Source organism: Triticum dicoccoides, chromosome 7A (assembly GCF_002162155.2).
Source record: "Triticum dicoccoides isolate Atlit2015 ecotype Zavitan chromosome 7A, WEW_v2.0, whole genome shotgun sequence".
Classification (NCBI taxonomy): domain Eukaryota; kingdom Viridiplantae; phylum Streptophyta; class Magnoliopsida; order Poales; family Poaceae; genus Triticum; species Triticum dicoccoides.
The window spans coordinates 704740211-704760044 of record NC_041392.1 but is presented as its reverse complement, the minus strand read 5'-3'; the positions used below and the strand labels follow the sequence as shown (position 1 = coordinate 704760044).

At 46.1% G+C, this 19834-nt stretch overlaps 1 protein-coding gene and 1 pseudogene across 1 annotated transcript; both read left to right on the top strand.

The window, feature by feature from the left end:
• Positions 1 to 7488: 7488 nt before the first annotated feature.
• LOC119333965 (putative F-box protein At2g02030) lies at positions 7489 to 8724 on the top strand. The gene has a single exon (XM_037606664.1). The coding sequence runs from the start codon at positions 7489 to 7491 to the stop codon at positions 8722 to 8724; it is 1236 nt and encodes a 411-aa protein (XP_037462561.1).
• A 2668-nt stretch (positions 8725 to 11392) lies between these two features.
• LOC119331689 lies at positions 11393 to 12380 on the top strand (annotated as a pseudogene).
• The last annotated feature ends 7454 nt before the right edge of the window (positions 12381 to 19834 follow it).

The following is a 19834-nucleotide window of genomic DNA, read 5'->3' as shown; positions in this document are numbered from 1 at the left end:
TCCCAGAGACTGTAGTGTCTTAAACTTTTGTAGTTTTCTAGCTAAACACATTGTTTTTGTTTTCAAACAAGCATCCTGGGCTGATGGTTTAGCTGCTCGCATAATTTCTGGATGATATATAATTATACATACTTGACGTCAATTAGTCCAAATGTACAAATTTCAGTACATGAATTTTGACAAGCGATGTTGCTAACAGATTAAATGTACTGATGTATGTTCTCACGGGCTTAGTATAGAGCAGCTGGATTTTATTCTGACAGAACTGCAAGATAGATTTTATAGAAATGGCTCGCTTGTCTTGTTGCCTACTAAACACATTGCCGAGCTTTTGGAGAATTCGTTTGAATTTAAACACACCTGACTCAAACTTGGAGAGCATCTAATAGCCTAATGTTCGTTCCTTCATTTGAGAGGAAATGCAGTATCAATTGCAAAAGGTGCTTGCAAGTTTTTTTTTTTTTTGCAAGGATAACTTTCAATCTATTCATCAACTGTTAATGTAGTACAAAAAACACTAGAAGTAAAAAAAATACATCTAGGTTTGTAGACCACCTAGTGACGACTACTAGCACTGGAGCGAGCCGAAAGCGCGCCGCCGTCTTCGCCCCTCCCTCACCGGAGACGGGCAAATCTTGTTGTAGTAGATAGTCAGGAAGTCGTCGTGCTAACGCCTGATAGGACCAGTGCACCAGAATAACAACCGCCGCCGATGAAGACAAGCATAGATCGGGCGGATCCAACCTGTAGACACATGAACACGGACGAACGAACACAAGATCCACGTGGATCCACCGAAGACAAGCGCCGACTGAATCCCGCGAGATCCGCCGAAGACAAACCTCCACACGCCCTCCAATGATACTAGAAACACCACCGAGATGGGGACAAGGTGGTGAGAACTTTATTCCATCTTCAGAGAGGAGCAGCCGCCTCGCCTCTCTGAGCAGGACACAAACCCTAACAAAATTAGAAAGAGCATAAAAAACGAAACCCTCTCGCCGGCAAGGGCCGGTATCCACCACGCCTCCATGACCCTAAGACCACAGGAGACGAGGCAGTCCGGTGGCGGCACCGGCGAGAGGCACGAGAAACCCTAGCCAAAGGGCCCCTTTTCTTTCTTTCCGTAGGTTGTTGCAAGTTGCACTTAGGCCCCTCCCAATGCTTCACCTTGTACAGGTGCTAAGGCTGCCATGTAAGCAAAAAATTTGATGTGGCAAGGTAATTAAAATGAGAGAGATGATTGTGGTGACCCCAGGAAGAAACAATGCCAAGTGTGAGAACCTAGGCAAAACACTTGAATGGAAGAATCCCACCAATGCATGAAGAAATTTTGTTCCAAAATCATTAAAGGAAGGATGCTTAGCACCAACAAGTTAAACACCTATGTATTGGAGGCTTTAGTTGCTAAAGTTTTTAATGTGCTTAACACCTCATGTAAGTAGCCTTACAATGCATTGGAAGTAGCCTTACTATCTTCTCATTTTCTAACATTTGTCCCCTGCCCTAGGAGTAAATCGTCTGTTTTCAAATGAAATAATTGGCATAGAGTGTGCGTGAACTGTAATACCTAAATGTAGTCTTCTTGTGAATCAACTATTTGCAAGCATTTTGGAGTTGGACTGGATGGTTTGTGGAGTACTCAGATGACTATGCTACTGAGGTCAGGGTAGCAACTAGCATGACCAAATTCTACTGATCATGTATTGTTCCTTGCTGCTTGGATACTAAAAGAGGATCACCATCAAGAAAGAAAACAACACATGGGAGGCAAGGACAAGGCTGGATATGACTTCATATCATGATACGAGAGACAACTGTGTCATACTTCCATCTGGCTACTGGCAAAACAGTTTTAGCCTCCGAGCTACAACATATAAAAGCCCAGCACTACAGACAGAGCCCCTTCGGGTTTCATATCTTAATAATGGGGCCTCAGAATTTTCCATATGAGGCTAATTGATCTTCCTCTGCAATTTTAACATTTTTTAACATGAATGATTAGAGCATCTCTAGCAGATCCCGTATAAGCTCGTTGGTCCGTAAAATTCCGGCCGATTTACAAGATCCGGGAAAAATTCGGCCCGAGCATATACTGTAAAAAAGGCCCGGCCCGTAAAAAATTACGGGCGGCCCGCTAACACTACTAGGGAAAAGCCTATACACAGAATCTTACCAGCAGCGCGCTTTAAAATCAGGCGCTGCTGCTAAGTAGCAGTAGCGCGGGCTATGGAAACTCGCTGCTGAAACAAGTTTATCAGTAGCGCGTGCATTCCAAGAAGCGCTACTGCTAAAATTCCCACGACGCCGCCGCGAGGCCAGTTATAGCAGCAGCGCGTTAAAATAAACAGCGCTACTGCTACGTAACGTAGCAGCAGCGCATTCAGGCAATAATCGCTACTGCTAAATTAACTACGAAAATTTAGTCCCACCTCGCTCCGTGAAGAGAGTTTTACCCACCTTAAATATGTTTCTTCTACAACTTTCACAAGCGCTTGGTCTTCATTGAACTCTATATGTAGGATCTGTGGCCGCAATAGGAGTCCTCGCCAGTTCTTAAACCAACCGGCGAGGATTCCTATTAACAAATCAGATTGTACACAAAAAGACCATTGATGATCAATGTATTTTTTATGTCTATGTCTATTTTTACATACTGACACATAGCAGTAGCGCGTTCAGGCCGAAAGGCGCTACTGATAGGTAGTTTAGCAGTAGCGCGTTTACCTATAGCGCGCTACTGCTATTCCATTCCATCTCCCCCACTCACTAGCCTCATCCACAGATCACACTCACACACACTCACGGTCTCCTCCTCACCCCCCCGCGCCGCCAGTCCTCCCCTGTCGCCCCTTCCTCGATCTGCGCCGCTGTCGCCTCATCCTCCTCGCTGGACTCGGTACCGGTCTCCTCCTCCGTCCTCCCTCCACTCGCCGCTAGCCGCCCCCTCCTCGCTCCGCCTTCCTCCTCGATCCATCCTCCCTCCACTTGCCGCCGGCCGGCCCCTCCTCGCTCCGCCTTCCTCCTCCGTCCTACTATCTTCTCCCTCCTCGAGTCGCCCCTCCTTGTCCCTCCTCCCTGATACATTTTGATTTACTAGGCTTTCATATGTAACATTTTGATTTAGTTGATATGATTCAGTTGATTTAGTAGGCTAATTGATTTAGTTGATTTAGAACATTTTTTTGATTTAGTTTATTTAGTAGGCTAGTTGATTTAGTTGATTTAGTAGGCTAGTTAATTTAGAACATTTTGATTTAGTTGATTTAGTATGCTAGTGGATTTAGTATGCTAGTGGATTTAGTATGCTAGTTGATTTAGTTGATTTAGTATGCTCGATTTAGTTTTTTGTAATAAGTTATTTTTTGGCAAAATGTAGGTGCCAATGTAGTTAAATTTGCCACTTGTTTCCTGTGAAGTGAATCGTTAATCCTTTGCTCATATTGCTTTAGGAAAATGGCGCCACCACCAGCACCACTATGTCGACTGTGCAAGTCAAGGTGCGCTAGCAGCCTTGCAACTGGCAAGCTGTTCGGCATCTACTTCCATCCGAGTTTTCGTCATGCGACGGTAAGAAATTAGATGAAATGTAACAACTATTTTATTTTTAGTGTTGGCGTTACTGCATTGTGTCATTTTGCTTTTCTTACACAGATCGTCCCATGCAATGTGAGGTTGAAATTCAACAAGCTGACAGGAGACACTGTGACATTTGAGGCTCCTGGGGGTCGTACACTATGGAGGTCGAGAAAGGACGCAATATGTCGCAGATTGGAGGAGATGGATGGGCCCGTTTCCTCGCTCGCATGCGTCTTACTGGTGGTGAGTTGATCAGATTCTCCTTCAGAGCAGAAAGACCCAAGTTGGTTGTCATTTATATCAACCTAGTGGAAGATGATGGAGATGACGAAGATGATGAAGATAATGAGGACCCACTCAATGAAGATGATGAGAACCCACTTCATGAAGCCATCATAGCTCAAAGAATGAGGCTGAGCGAGGAGAAGGTGTGCAACCTATGGGACATAATTCCGCCACGTGATGACTTTGTCGGGGTGCCATTCGTGACCCGCCTGACAAGTACCATGGTCGATCGGCATTAAATGGTATGTTATACGTACTGCATGTAGTAATTTGATGATATATATATATATGCTTTATTGTTATACTTACAAATGCAAATTATCCGATTATATGCTTAGTGAATCCGATGATATGCTTAGTGTAGAGTCCAATGATATGCTTTGTGGAATCTAGTCGATGATATACTTTAGTGTAGAGTCTGATCACATGCTTATTAGTGTAGAATCCAAGAAACTATTAATAGTGTAGATAATCCGTATATATACTTATTAGTAGAATTCATGATTAATTAGTACAAATGCGTTGTACTGTGTCTTTTGATAGTGTAGAAATCTAGATTTAATAAAAATATATTTGCAATAGTATGTGTGAGGCTATTTATTAATTGATATGTTTTTTTTATTAAGAGATTGCCAAAGAACCTATCTGTGAGTTGTGGTATCGAGCCTGATGAAGAAGGCTCAGTTGGACTACGCCCTACCGTAAGGGGCTCCATCACCACATGTACTTACCGCATGGGCACAGATGGTCGCACACACTTGAACTCGGTTGGGTGGAAGAGATTCCTCGTTGGCAAGAATCTTCGTGCTGGATAGGCCATCCTAATTACTATCAGAAACACCCACCGCCCAGGCTTGAGGATGATGATCGTCGTCGATATCATCTAGAACTACATAAGTGTGTGTGGCTATATCATCTAGAACTACATATGATGATCGTCGTCGATATCATGTAGAACTACATATGATGATCGTCGTCGATATCATCTAGAACTAAATATGATGATTGTCGTCGATGTCATCTTGTACTGCTTGAGGATGCATGTTGAGTATATATGAAATTGTTATCTAGTACTCCCTCGGTTCCAAATTACTCGTCGTGGTTTGAGTTCAAATTTGAACTAAAACCACGACGAGTAATTTCGAACCGAGGGAGTACTACCTAGTACCTATAATGCTTTATGAAATTGATATCTAGTAGTACCTAGTATCTGGAAATTGCAGTTTATCGAAGCTGGAATGGGGAAATGGTGAAAGATATAACAGTAGCGCTGGACCGGGAAATCGCTACAGCTAAGTAATAGCAGCGCGTTCCTGAAAAGCGCTGCTGCTATAGTCAATAGTGGTAGCGCGGGTACAGGCAGCGCTACTACTAAGAGTTAGCTGTAGCACCTTATTGGTAGCGCGGGCACCCGCGCTGCTGATAGGCCTAAAACCTGCGCTGCTGCTAGCCTTTTCTCTAGTAGTGTAAACCCCGACATGTCCTCTATATATACCGGAGCCAATGCATTTTAGGGTTTCTATCCAGCAAATTCCCAATCCTCGTCCACCGCAATTTCTCACTCTCCGGCGACATATCCTTCTCCCTCCCGCTGACGTTTCCCACGGGCACAGCCAAAGAAAGCCCGGCCCGATGTGAAGCAGAGGACGCGGGCGTGGTGTCCGAGGGGGCCACGATGGCTCGTTGTCGCACAAGAGGGCCCGCCATGACGACGAGGTCGGGAGCTCCGCCATCGGCCCTCCGGTGGAGGAATGGCACCGCATGTAGACGCAGGAGTGCAGCGCCATCTCTCGCAGCGGCGGCCGGAGGCCATGGAGGCAGAGCACGAGATGTCCGTGGAGGCCATGGAGGGAGTTCGACCGCCTCCACGAGATCCTTTGGCCGACCACCAAGTGCCTCCGCGAGGCAGAATGCGAGTTCGGAGATGGAGGCGTTCGCCGCCGGAGAAGAAGGGGCCGGCGCGCGGCTAGAGGGGGCTAAGGAGAAGTACGACTTCGCCTTCACCCTCTCCAGCTCCGCGATGGAGTATCATCTCCATGTCAAGAAGGATGAGTAGTTTAGATTAGTTTTAAATCTAGTGTCGTGGATATAATTAATGGTGACAATACTAATGGAGTAGAAATGTAGAAGCAACCGTATCTAGCGAAAATGGTGCGGTTGGTAGTACGCTCAAGGAATTATATAGGTTTGGACCCTCTGCAGTGGAGGCAATACCCTACTCCTGTGGTGTGCTTTGCTCTTGGCGTAGGGTACAAAGTGTGGATGTTCGACCTTCCGCCCGAGGCTTTCCTCCTGGCTTATATAGAATGCGCCAGGTAGGGTTACATAATGGGCAATTTCATGGCATTTACTACTAGTGTGGCCGATTGTTTCATGCAATTTACTACTGGTAACTGGCGTATTCAACTGGATTATATCACCTTGGGTAACTGTCGTCATTAAGGCGTGGCCATGAGGTATCCTAAGTAGCCGCCGACTAATGGCCTAGCCGAGTACGACCTTCGTCCCCGACCGAGTGCTGGTACACGACAGTCGAGTAGTCGGGCATCCGACAATTGGGACTTAGTGCAGTCTCGTGCCACCCTCCTTGTCTCTGATGGGTTGATGGTGAAGCCCCTTGGCCCATTTCCTTCTGAACCGTATCTTATACGAGTCATGGGCTTCTGGTGGGCCATTTGTGTATTTGGACCTACCACGTATTTATAACCCCGACATCTAGTATGTTTAAAGTTGTTGCGATGAACTATGTTTCAATTACGACGAAGTATTGGTAGCGGGAACTGTGTTTATCTAGTATGTTTAAATTATGTAGCACACCTTACAGGATCTACACCGCCGTGCCCTCCGCGGTACCGCAAAATCGAGTTACAGTATCCCGTAAATGAATTTTGCGGTATGCGGTTTACCGGATCTGCAAGAATGCTCTTATGTTGTAAACTCAATAGTTTCTGCATTATATACTTGGTATTTGGTTCTTCTGGATAACCTTGACGTAGTAGATTGGAAAGCAAGCAGTGAACTTTTCTTCTTTCTTGAGAGGATTTCTAATTTATAGTGGAACGGGAGAATAGTGCCCTTCTGGTCCCAAGCTCAAGTGCTCCTCTATGAACTTAAAATACAAATATAGGAAAACATAAAAAATGAATTTTTGATAACAAACATTGCTTGGTTTTCCTCATTCGTGCAAATTTTCGTGATGAAATCACATTCGTTGAGGTATAGAAAAAAAATAGTAACCAAACAAACACACTAAAATGCATTCAAAATTAGTCATTTTGCTGCATCGTTTTTCTTTTTTTCCTTGAGCAATAGAAATGTTTTTTCTTCATTAAAATTGGCACGTCTGTAGACATTCAACAATGTTTGTTGCCAAAAAAACAGAATTTATATAACTTTTACTATTTATTCTTCTGGGTTTACTGTTAACGAAGGTGCATTTGAGCTCGGGAGAATAAATTACTGTTAAGGGATTCGGACGAGCACATCCCTTAAAGCTTGACCCCGCCTTCCTTAATCGCCACCTCGCCTCGACCGAGCCGCAGTTCAGCTTCACGCAGAAGCAAAAGCAATTCACTTGAGCGTACGTGCCTCTTCTTGTTAGTCCACCCGACTCAACCGGGCACCATGCCGGGCAAGAGAGGCGCCAGGACCTTCCTCGACCACCTTCCAGAGGGCATCATCGACAGAATACTCATCCGGTTGCCGCCCCGGGACGTCGGCCGCTGCCGCGTCGTCTGTGCGCTGTGGCGCAGTGTCACCTCCAGGCCTGAATTCATGCTCGAACACCGCCGCCGCCAGCCATCGCTCCCCATCGTCGACGGGGCCGGACGATCTGCCAGTCTCGTTGTCGTCCGTGACGCCGGCGCGAGGACCAGCAGTCAGCAGCTCTGGCCTTTCCTCGCAGGTTTCGAACACCGTAACGATGAGGTTTGTCTCCGATGCACCTGCGATGGCTTCACCATCATCGCCCGTAGAGGTCAGTTCTACATCTGCAACCCAGTCACCCGCAAGCAAGCTCTCCTACCGCAACCTCCATCTGGGCTAGGCGTCCGCACCACCGTAATTGCTTTATACATGCACCATCCAACCGGAGAGTACAGGGTGCTTTGGGTCTCAGGATCACAAAACTGGACCGAATCCAGCTTATACGTCCTTACGGTTGGATCGGACAAGCCGAGGCACGTCGAAGTCACAATGCCAACAGTCTTGTCGGCTTCCATGGAATGGGTGTTAGTGGAGGCGCTGATCCGTACTCCACCAATCCAACACCGGGGCAGTCTGCACTGGTGTCCTGCTGATGCCAAACAGATTACAGGAGATGGTGAAGACATTATTGTGTTTGACACACAAGCCGATTCATTCCGGTGGATGCGTAGTCCGAACCTACTAATTCAACCTGATGTGTATCATATGGGCAATTTGCTCAACATGCAAGAAGCACTAGCTTTCTCGGTCGTCACGTTGAGCACATTGGATGTGTGGGTGATGCAGGATTACGAGGCCAATATTTGGGCCTTCAAGTACCGGATTGACCTACCGAGAGTGGAGAAATCACGACAATTGAATTTAACCTCTCTGAAACGGAAAAGGATGACACCACTTGATACAACAGTGAGATGGTTCAATCAAATTGCTATGTTCAACGATCGTGAGCTCTTGATCCAGTTTAATAGGAACCGTGTGTTACGCTGCGATACTGACGGCAAGGTTGCCGTCTCAGGAATGGTGAAGATTGGAAAGAAACAATATTGTATGGTTCTTACTGGGCATCGCCTCCAAGAGAGCATGATTCCAATTCCATGCCATGAGATACAACAAGAAGATGACGAGCCTCCATTCTCCGCAACAAGGAATATATGAATTGAATGTTCAGGCCGATTTGATTTGCCTTTGCAGTATTACTTATTGGATGGCCATATATAGTAGCACATATGCTGTCATGTTTTCTTATAGCACTGATTGTTCCCAAACTGCTGAGTAGCACTTTCTTTATAGCTCCTGATGTCTCATCAGCTTTGTGCAAACATGTTTCTTGTCCCTTAATTAGCATAGATTTGTTTCTATGATTGAAAAAAATCCTTGGCACTTTGGCGCCGTGTGTTGGGACTTGGCAGTACTGCTGGAGCCTAGGACGGCCTTTGTCTCGTGCCGTTGTTTGTGTCCAGTGGTTTGCGTTTGGAGGCAGAAAGAAACTTGTTAAAGATGTCCAGTCCTGGAGCAAGATAAATATGATGGTTCTTGGTTCATTTTTCTCTATGTTCACGTTTCTTTTTGGTTCATCTTTTTCTAGATAAAAGATTTGTATCTTAAAGACTGGCCATATTTCTTTTCAATGCAACTAAATTTTGGAAAGGAACGCCTAGCACACGTAATTTACAGGTAGAAATAAATTTTTTCTCGCTTTCAATATAATAAGTCGTTTGTTAACCAACTAAAAAACGCTTGCAAAAAAAACCCAGCTAAAAAACAATATAAGTTGAACGTATCGCATAGCTCTGTGTACCTTCGTGTGATTGTAGCCTTTTTGGTTTTTGGTAAAACATTCTACTTCAGCGAAACAAAAAATATTGCATTCATTTAAAGGTGTGGCTATGTATCAATCGACTGAGATTTAACCAAGTTTCAGTCAAGTGACATAACATGTAAGGAAAAAAAACTACAAAGAAATTTTTACACGGATCCTAAAGTAAAATTTGATGGACAGACTTAATAAAGTCTCGATCGGGTGAGACTTAGCAAGACTGTTCACTTAACGCGGCAGAGGGTTCGCGTTCCTCCATAGTTTAGTTCATACCGTTGGCGTCGCAGTGGCAGGCCAGCCTTCCCAGCGTTCAGAAAGTTCTTGCAGCATCATCACATCACCCCAGGACTGACGCAATTGTTAGACGCGACGAATTCGTCTCTCGTCTTCCTCGCATCGCCATTAGTTCCATCTTCTACGGTTGGTCTGCATGTGACATTGAAATGCCGGTCACAGCACGGCGAAGCTGCATGCGCAGTTCGTTTGTTTCGTCCGATGCGGCAAAGCAATCGAGCCGGCGAGCGCGAGCACGTCACGTACGCCGCCGTTGGCTGCTACCGCTGCAACTTGCCGGCCAAGTGTGTGCATGCTCGTGGGTTGGTGGAAGGGACAGCCGGCCCTAGCTAGAAGCGTGGAGCACCCGGCGATCGCCGGAACAGGGACAGGGAAGGATGTATAGCCTCCCCTCGCCCTCCTCGACCGAGCCGCTCGCTGCCGTGTGGAAGCACCGTGGGATTGGCGCCGGTCGTCGGAACGGAACAGTGTTTTGTCTCCGGCTGGGTGATCGATGGGAACCCCGCTAGCTCCTGTACGTGCCTACAGAAGTAGTACGCCTGTAACAGGGTGCCTTTTTAGAGATGGCGACGTTGGACTCGTCGCCGCCCAGCTCATGTACTGAGGATAGGCACGTACGGGAATTCTTATCTCATCCCAGCTATTCTTTTCAAGGTAAAGATGGCGACGTTGGACTCATCTCCGTCTGAGTTTTATTATTGCATAACAACAGGGTTACAGTCTACTAATACAAGGTTATGAATGTAAGTAGGATCGCACTCAAACCAACAAGCGGTGTTGCGAGCAATTCGAGTATAAATAGCGAGACAGCATGAAACACCATTTTGGGATTTATAGCTATCTTCTTAACAGAAACAAACTCAAGCTCTACCATGAGCAGCGACTTATCATGAAACACCATTTCTTTGATGAATTAACCATACAGCGACTTATCAAGGGGGGCATGCGTTAGAGAGGATACTGGACGAGAATTGGGGGACTACTAGATTAGACATTTGGAGGGCCAGCGACACGCCCTCCAAAATAGCATGGATCTCCGCTTCTAGGTTTGACATTGCAAAAGAACAGAAGATGACACGAAGCAAACATGACTTCTCCTACATTGTCTCTATAATCACTCCGGCCCTGGCCGAACCGTCCTCTGGAGAGGAAGAGCCGCCCACTAAGAGGTCTAGCCCGTCCGGTGTGGGCGCCATCCATGGCGATTTGAGACTTGGATGTTCGAACTGCAGAAATCATCGACATGCATTGTCCTAGTATGTAAAAAAGAATGTAAGGTATCATCTTTTACTTTTCGTTCCACCACCCATCCAACCTTCCCCGTAAGATAATCACCTTAATTTACATACCTTTTGAACCAATTTTATATTTATTCACTTGCCAAATTTCTCGTCAAAATATAAGGTAAATCACGGACGACAGAATTTGATAAACATTTATTTACACAACCACATAAACATGGGTAGGTAAATCACAAACTAATATACTGAAATATTTATATCACATTGCACCGCACAAGCATTGTCCCAGATTTATATATAAAAAATGTATCGTATATTTTCTAGATTTTTTGAAAAAATCTTTTATTTATAAAGTATAAACCGGAAACGGGTGCACCACAACCACAAGCCGCCCTGGTCCACCGGATGGATACCCAGGGGATGTATTTGTCCGGGTTGCAACGTGTACCCGGTCAATGGCTGAGTGCTGAAATTGTAAAAGACAATCTTTACATCACGTGAAAGCTTCCTGTTTTTTCCAGACGAAACGGATATGGACGCCGCGGTGTTTCGTCTGTACCGAAACGTGCGAGCAATGGCAACGTGGGAAACACCGGCGAGCCTGCCAACCGTCGCCCAAACGTGCCGCCCCTTCCGGCGAGCCGGAACGTACCGCAACCGCCTCCTCCTCCACCCTATATAAGCCCGCGCGGCAGCCTCGTCCATTCCAAGTTTCCAGCCATTCCAGAGCGAACATCACATCCGGATACAGTGCTCCCGTAGTTGTCCAGATCCACCTCGCCATTCCATTTCTTGCACACGGCACACCCATGGCTGTCGCCGGAGGAGTGGCGTTGAGCCTGCGCGTCCCGTCGTCTTGGGCGTGGGGCGGCGCCGGCGGGCAGCGGTGAGGTGCGGGGCGACGCGGGCGAGGCCGGCCGTCCCGGGCGGGGGGCTGGAGGAGGACCACTACCGGACGCTGAGGCTCGCGCCGGGCGCCACCAGGGGCGATGTCAAGAGGGCCTTCCGCCGCCTCGCGCTGCAGTACCATCCGGACGTCGTGCGGGACGGCCACCAGGACGACGACGGCGTGGACTTCGAGCGGATCAACGCGGCGTACCAGAGGGTGACGCGCAACATGCGGGAGGCGGAGGCGAGGCTCGAGTACTGGCGCCGCCGCTACGGCCTCGCCGACGAGGACCTCGACCGCTACCGGCTCTACCTCAACGACGACGACGAGGACGACTGGTTCTCAGACCTATGAAACGGACGAGGTGCCTTCCATGGCAGAGGCAGCGGCACGTAGTTTAATTTGTGCAATGTCACCCTCTGCTTGCCTCCCCTGTTTTATTGTGGAGGGGAGCTAGAGATGTATAGTAGAAATTCAGGGCTTTAGCGATTGTAATTCGAACATGTCCATTTCCATTACATTACATTACATTTCATTGTGAATATAAAACCGTCGGAGGAATTGATCTGAATTATGGCTCAGGGACGCACCTTCCGTTTTAAGTGATAGTGGCACTGAACACTGGATGTATATCCTATGCATGTCTTTTTCTTTTTTGAGGATAAAGGAAATCTCATTATAGCACTTAACCTGGGTTACATTCGGAGGCAGTTACATGCATCAAACCCTGTCGCACATCAGCTAGAATGATTTCCCTATGCATATTGATCAGCGATGATGCAATACTAAGTATAGTTTTTAGATAAAAGGCATAAGGAACGCCGACTTTAAATTAATAAAGCCACCAAAGCCAACCCTCAGCAGGCAGGAATAAACATATTACAATCTCACAAAAGGGAGCCTAGACTATGAACAAAAGGCCGATAAAACATCCATGCATAGTGTGGAGGCGTTTGGTCTTGTGCAGAACTTTGGTGGCCGCGTCATTGTCCGACTTTTTCCCTAGAGGACACTATTGGTGAAAGTAAAGAGCCCATTTTAAGTTGCGGCGCATGAGCGCCGGGTTGGTGTTAAATTGACCAAAACATCGCAAACCGGAATCTCTAGCTCAGATGCAATAACAAAAAGCTCGGGGGATCTAGCATATAAAGACTTTCGTTAATCCACCTGCTTGACAACCAGAACCTAGCGTCTCTTTGGGGTTCCCTATCTGGAAACACGCGCACATAATTTAGGAAATTTCTTTGTGTTTTTGGATCTCATTCCAACATTGAGAGCCCTTGGCTTTACAGCTGAAAAAAAATGTTCGAAAAATATTTCACTTTACAGATATGGGCCCATAGGTTGTCGTTGCCTTGGGCAATTTTCCAGATCCACTTGGTAACTAGCGCTAAGTTCATTTTCTTAGACTTGGTGATGCCCAAACCTATCGGGTTTTCAGTTTACATACATCAGCCCAGCTAACCATCTGGTAATTGCGTTTTGCCATGTCCGCCTCCCGGAAGAAATGAGCTCTTATTTTGTCGAATTGCGAACGGACATCGTACCCCAAAATGAATAGGCCCATCACCAATGTAGGAATCGCCGATAAGAAGGCGTTGCTAAGAGTCAACCTAGCAACAAAGGACATCAATTTTCCTTACCAAAGGTCAACTCTTTTGACAAATTCACTGAATGTTGGATATCTAACACCAATACCTGTTTGTCGAGCAAGGAGGGCCAAGATAGGACATGAGAGACAAAACCCTCTTACAGTTAAGGAGATTATCTATCCGACTACTATCCTCGATCTCCATGCCCATAGTGCATACTTCACTTCTGTCAGAATTGATCATCATCCTAGACATAGCTTCAAAACAGATAAGGAGGGTTTTGATGGTAGTTACTGGAATACGGTTCGACGAGGAGCATGGTACTATCACCATATTGGAGGCTAGTCGTCACTCCACCAGGGATGAGGTGGGCACCACCCATTTGAGGTGTCCAGCCCTATTGGCTTTGGAAAGCATGGTGGATAGGGTATCGGCCACAATGTTGAAGAGGGGGGTTGAAATTGCCCAATTTCTCCATTTATACAGATAGCAGTTTGCGCACCCGAGACAAGCTGAAAGATCCTATGGATAAAACCTGCATGGAACCCTTCCCTATGTAGCACTTCATGCAGAAAGGACCTACTGACACGACTGTTGAGCCAGTTTAAGCAAGATTGTTGGAAGTTTCTTACGTTTGAGTCTGTGGACAATTTTCTTTAAGGTTGAGAACTCCTTCCAAAATAAAATAACCCTTAATGAAAGTAGTTTGCACGCAATCAACTATTTTAGGCGCGATTGGACTGGGTCTCATCGCATAAACTTTAACCTCTAATTTGAAAATGACATTGATCATGGCGATACCGTGTTCCCATGGTATCTTAGGAATAAGAGCATCTACAACCCGGCGCCTCAAACCCGCCCCATACGCCGAGCAGGCCGCCCGGTCACTAATCGGTCATGATTTTTCGACCCAAACAGGCTCCTTAAACAAGCCTCAAACGCCCGGGCTGACCGGCACCCCTCATATTCAGCCCAAATATAAGGCGGATATAGGGGCGCTCGGACACACCCGCCGCGTCAGACCCAACATCCCAACCCCATCACAAATTGCACCAAAATCACCAACCCTTCCTCCTCCTAATAGAAAAATAGCAATATTCTATGAACCAAATGCCATCTCTTTTTCTACAGGATTTGTGACGCATGCCATCTCATTCACTATAACTTTCATGTTCCTACCATATTCATGTTCCTATTTTACAAACCAAAGGAGGCCTAATAGTTTAAGAGTTTTTTTTAAGTGAGAGCATAACCATGTGTTCTCACCTCACAACAATCCCTGGTGCACTTTCATGTAATAAGGAGGTAGATTATCCGGTTATAGAGTAGAGGTTTGTAATATGTGCCCAGTCGATCTCCAACGAACACTCCCCCCTCCCCTCGCGTCGCCCCTACCAGGACGACTCGGGGGTCCAAACCCTAGCTCCGCCGCCTTCCCCCGTTCCCCTCCCTTCCTCCCTCGCCGCCGCCTGAGGCCGCCGTCGGGCAAGCCCGGGGCGCCGCCGAGGAAGGTGGCGGCGGGGCCCTGGCTGCCCTGCATCTTCTACAGGGGGCCGTGTTGAGGAACATAGTAATTTCAAAAAAATTCCTACGCACATGCAAGATCATGGTGATGCATAGCAACGAGAGGGGAGAGTGTTATCTATGTACTCTCGTAGACCAAAAGCGGAAGCGTTAGCACAACGCGGTTGATGTAGTCGTACGTCTTCACGATCCGACCGATCAAGTACCGAACGTACGACACCTCCGAGTTCAGCACACGTTCAACTCGATGACGTCCCTCGAACTCCGATCCAGCCGAGTGTTGAGGGAGAGTTTCATCAGCATGACGGCGTGGTGACGATGATGATGTTCTACCGACGCAGGGCTTCGCCTAAGCACCGCTACGATATGATCGAGGTGGATTATGATGGAGAGGGGCACCGCACACGGCTAAGAGATCAAGAGATCAATTGTTGTCTCTTTGGGATGCCCCCTGCCCCCGTATATAAAGGAGTGGAGGAGGGGGAGGGCCAGCCCTCTCTATGGCGCGCCCTAGGGGAGTCCTACTCCCATCGGGAGTAGGATTCCCCTTTTCCTAGTAGAACTAGGAGCCCTTCCAAGTAGTAGGAGTAGAAGCGAAGGAAAGGAAAGGGAAAAAGAGAAGGAAGGAAGGGGGCGCCCCCCTCCCTAGTCCAATTCGGACCAGCCCATGGGGAGGGGTGCGGTCACCCTTTGAGGCCTTTCTCTCCTTTCCCGTATGGCCCATTAAGGCCCAATATGAATTCCCGTAACTTCCCGGTACTCCCGGAAATATCCGAATCACTCGGAACCTTTCCGATGTCCGAATATAGTCGTCCAATATATCGATCTTTACGTCTCGACCATTTCGAGACTCCTCGTCATGTCCCCGATCTCATCCGGGACTCTGAACTCCTTCGGTACATCAAAACACATAAACTCATAATATAACAGTCATCGAACTTTAAGCGTGCGGACCCTACGGGTTTGAGAACTATGTAGACATGACCGAGACACGTCTCCGGTCAATAACCAATAGCGGAACCTGGATGCTCATATTGGCTCCTACATATTCTACAAAGATCTTTATCGGTCAAACCGCATAACAACATACGTTGTTCCCTTTGTCATCGGTATGTTACTTGCCCGAGATTCGATCGTCGGTATCTCAATACCTAGTTCAATCTCGTTACCGGCAAGTCTCTTTACTCGTTCCGTAACACATCATCCTGCAACTAACTCATTAGTTGCAATGCTTGCAAGGCTTATAGTGATGTGCATTACCGAGTGGGCCCAGAGATACCTCTCCGACAATCGGAGTGATAAATCCTAATCTCAAAATATGCCAACCCAACATGTACCTTCGGAGACACCTGTAGAGCACCTTTATAATCACCCAGTTACGTTGTGACGTTTGGTAACACACAAAGTGTTCCTCCGGTAAACATGAGTTGCATAATCTCATAGTCATAGAAACATGTATAAGTCATGAAGAAAGCAATAGCAACAAACTAAACGATCAAGTGCTATGCTAACGGAATGGGTCGAGTCAATCACATCATTCTCTAATGATGTGACCCCGTTAATCAAATGACAACTCATGTCTATGGCTAGGAAACTTAACCATCTTTGATTCAACGAGCTAGTCAAGTAGAGGCATACTAGTGACATACTGTTTGTCTATGTATTCACACATGTATTATATTTCCGGTTAATACAATTCTAGCATGAATAATAAACATTTATCATGATATAAGAAAATAAATAATAACTTTATTATTGCCTCTAGGGCATATTTCCTTCAGGCCGCGTTCCCCGGGGCGGTGGCCCTGGTCGGAGAGGCGTCACAGGCCCTGCGGCCGGCGGTGGCGCGGGCGTGGGCCGGCGATCCTGGCCGTGTGGACGGCGAGTGAATCGAAGGACAGGGGCCTTGGTGTTGCGGCTGTTGTGGCTATCGGCAGCGCCAGATCTGGCCGCCCCTGCCTCCCATGTTCGACGAGATCCGCCCCGGCCGGATCTGGCCGGTTTCTTGCGAGCCGCCGGATCTTGCGTCGTTGGGGTAAGGATGGCGGGGATTCGAAGACCGGGAGAAATCCCAAGCCGGCCTTGCCGGTGTTGGCGGCGGCGACGCTTGAGGGCGTCGTTCCCCTCCTTGGAGGCGCCGTTTAGGTCAAATTCGTCGTCCCCTTCTCCCTCTAGTCTTCCAGGTGAAAACCACAACTCTGTTGGGCGGCGGCGGCGTCCTTGGCGTCGCGTCCTTCCTGAAGGCGCCGTTTTTGGGAGCTAGGTGGGCTTGGGCTCCTCGGCGAGTGGGTGTGCAGCGGCGGCGGTAGCTGGTGCCTTTTTTGGGTCACTTGCTACTGCTCTTCTCCGTCCGTTCCAGCATCTCTTTCTCTTCGGTGTCCAGTTCGTGGGTTTTGGTGGTGCTCTGCTCCAGGTGAGCACCCCGTGGCTAGTCGGGTGCGCTCGGTTCATTCCCAGTTGCAGCCTGTCGATGTCCTTCCTCCCAGGTTCTAGGGTGAACTTCTTCATATATTTCAGTTGTCACTCACTGATTCATGCCTCCTACCACTCATTCATGCCAATGTCACAACAATTCATATATTTCAGTTTCAATTACAACAATCATACCAATTGAAATTGTAATTTCAACACAACCTTACGTATGACAATTTCAATACACTCTCAAATATTTTAATTTTAGAGAATTTCAATTAAAAAACAAATATGTCAATGCCAGGTCACATATTTCAATGTCAAATCACATATCGATTTACACAACCTGTCACGTATCATATATTAGAAATTGCAATTTCAATACGTCTCACCTATTTTACTTTCCCAATGTCACAACAATTCAAATATTCAGTTTCAGTTTCAACAATCAGATCAACTGAAATTACAATTTCAATACAATCTCACATATGTCAGTTTCAATACACCCCTGCATATTTTAATTTCATAGAATCTTAAGTTTACCAAACAAATATTTCAATGTCAGATCAAATATCAATTTACACAACATCTCATGAATCACATATAAGAAATTACAGTTTCACAACATCTCACCTGTGTCAGTTTTCCAATGTCACAACAATTCAAAATTTTGAGTTTCAATTACAACAAATTAGACCAACTGAAATTGTAATTTCAATACAATATCACATGTGTCAGTTTCAATACACTCTTAATAGCAAGATGAGATGATGTAGACAAAGTAACCTCATGCATGAATAAGCCCCATCTTTTTATCCTTAATAGCAACCATACAAATACGTTTCATGTCCCTTTCTGCCACTGGGATTGAGTACCGCAAGATCGAACCCATCACAAAGCACCTCTCCCATTGCAACAAAAATCAATCTAGTTGGCCAAACCAAATCAATAGATCAGAGAGAAATACAAAGATATAGTATTCATGCATAAAAGGGTTCAAAGAAAACTCTAATAATATTCATGGATAATCTGATCATAAACTCACAATTCATCGGATCCCAACAAGCACACCGTAAAAAGTGATTACATCGAATAGAACTCCAAAAACATTGTATTGAAGACCAAGAGAGAGAGAGAGAGTCATCTAGCTACTAACTATGGACCCGTAGGTCTGTGGTAAACTACTCACACATCATCGGAAGGGCAGTAAGGTTGATGTAGTGCACCTCCGTGATTTATTCCCCTTCCGGCAGAGTGTCGGAAAAGGCCTCCAGATGCGATCTCGTCAGAATAGGAACTTGTGGCAGTAGAAAAAGTATTTTGACTGCCTCTCTGTTGGTTTCTCGATTTCAGAGAATTTATAGTGGCGGAGTTAGGTCAAACGGAGCCATGTTGGCCCCATGAGCCATCAGGGTGCGCCCTGGTGCCTCGTGGGCCACTGCTCCATCTTCTGGTCCTCTCGTAAAGCTTCCAGGGTCTCTTATGTCTAGAAAAAATATTCAAAAAAAATCGTGGTGTTTGGACTTCGTTTGATACTAATATTCTGAAAAACCAAAAACAGGCAAAAAACAACAACTGGCACTGGGCACTAAGTTGCCTCGTGGGCCACTAGTTCATCTGCTGGTCCTCTAGTAAAGCTTCCAGGGTCTCTTATGCCCAGAAAAAATATTCAAAAAGTTTCGTGGCGTTTGGACTTTGTTTGGTACTGATATTTTGAAAAACCAAAAACGGGCAAAAATCAGCAACTAGCACTGGGCACTAAGTTAATAGGTTAGTCCCAAAATATGATATATATATATATATATATATATATATATATATATATAATTGCTTGTAGATGCATATAAAACATCCAAGATTGATAATATAATAGCATGGAACAATAAAAAATTATAAATACGTTGGAGACGTATCAGCTTGCTACAAGGTCGACCTGCTTGGTGTGAAGTACCTGGTGCGGCGCCACCATCTAGAGAATCACGATAAGTGGTGTCAGATGGTATATAAAATCACGCTTGACATCTACAAATCTAAATAAATTACAAAAATGTGATTTACGGGATACAACATTAACAAGCATAGACTATAAGTTCCTATAAGCATAGACTATAAGTTCCTATACTTATGAATTGCATAGAAAAGACAGAATTCTAATACTTGACATGGAGAAGAAATCACAAGGACATATATTGAAACCTTACTCCAATTCTAACGGGGGAGATCGCATCCTGCATCTAGCAAAGCATCTTGCATGGATGAGTTGTGGGCGCATTGGATAAGGACGCGTCGCCTAAAGGCATGCAACACTGGTGCCTTTAGTTACAGACAAGGACGAGGCGAGCAGGAGGATTAGTAGGCGATGACGCCCATAAAAATTCATATGGATACAACCGTGTTAAGTGTACAATCAATGCACACATATTCAAATGGGTCATACGGGTTTCAATAGTGGATGACGCCCTTAATTATGAAGGAGTATGGACCGATCTCCACCATT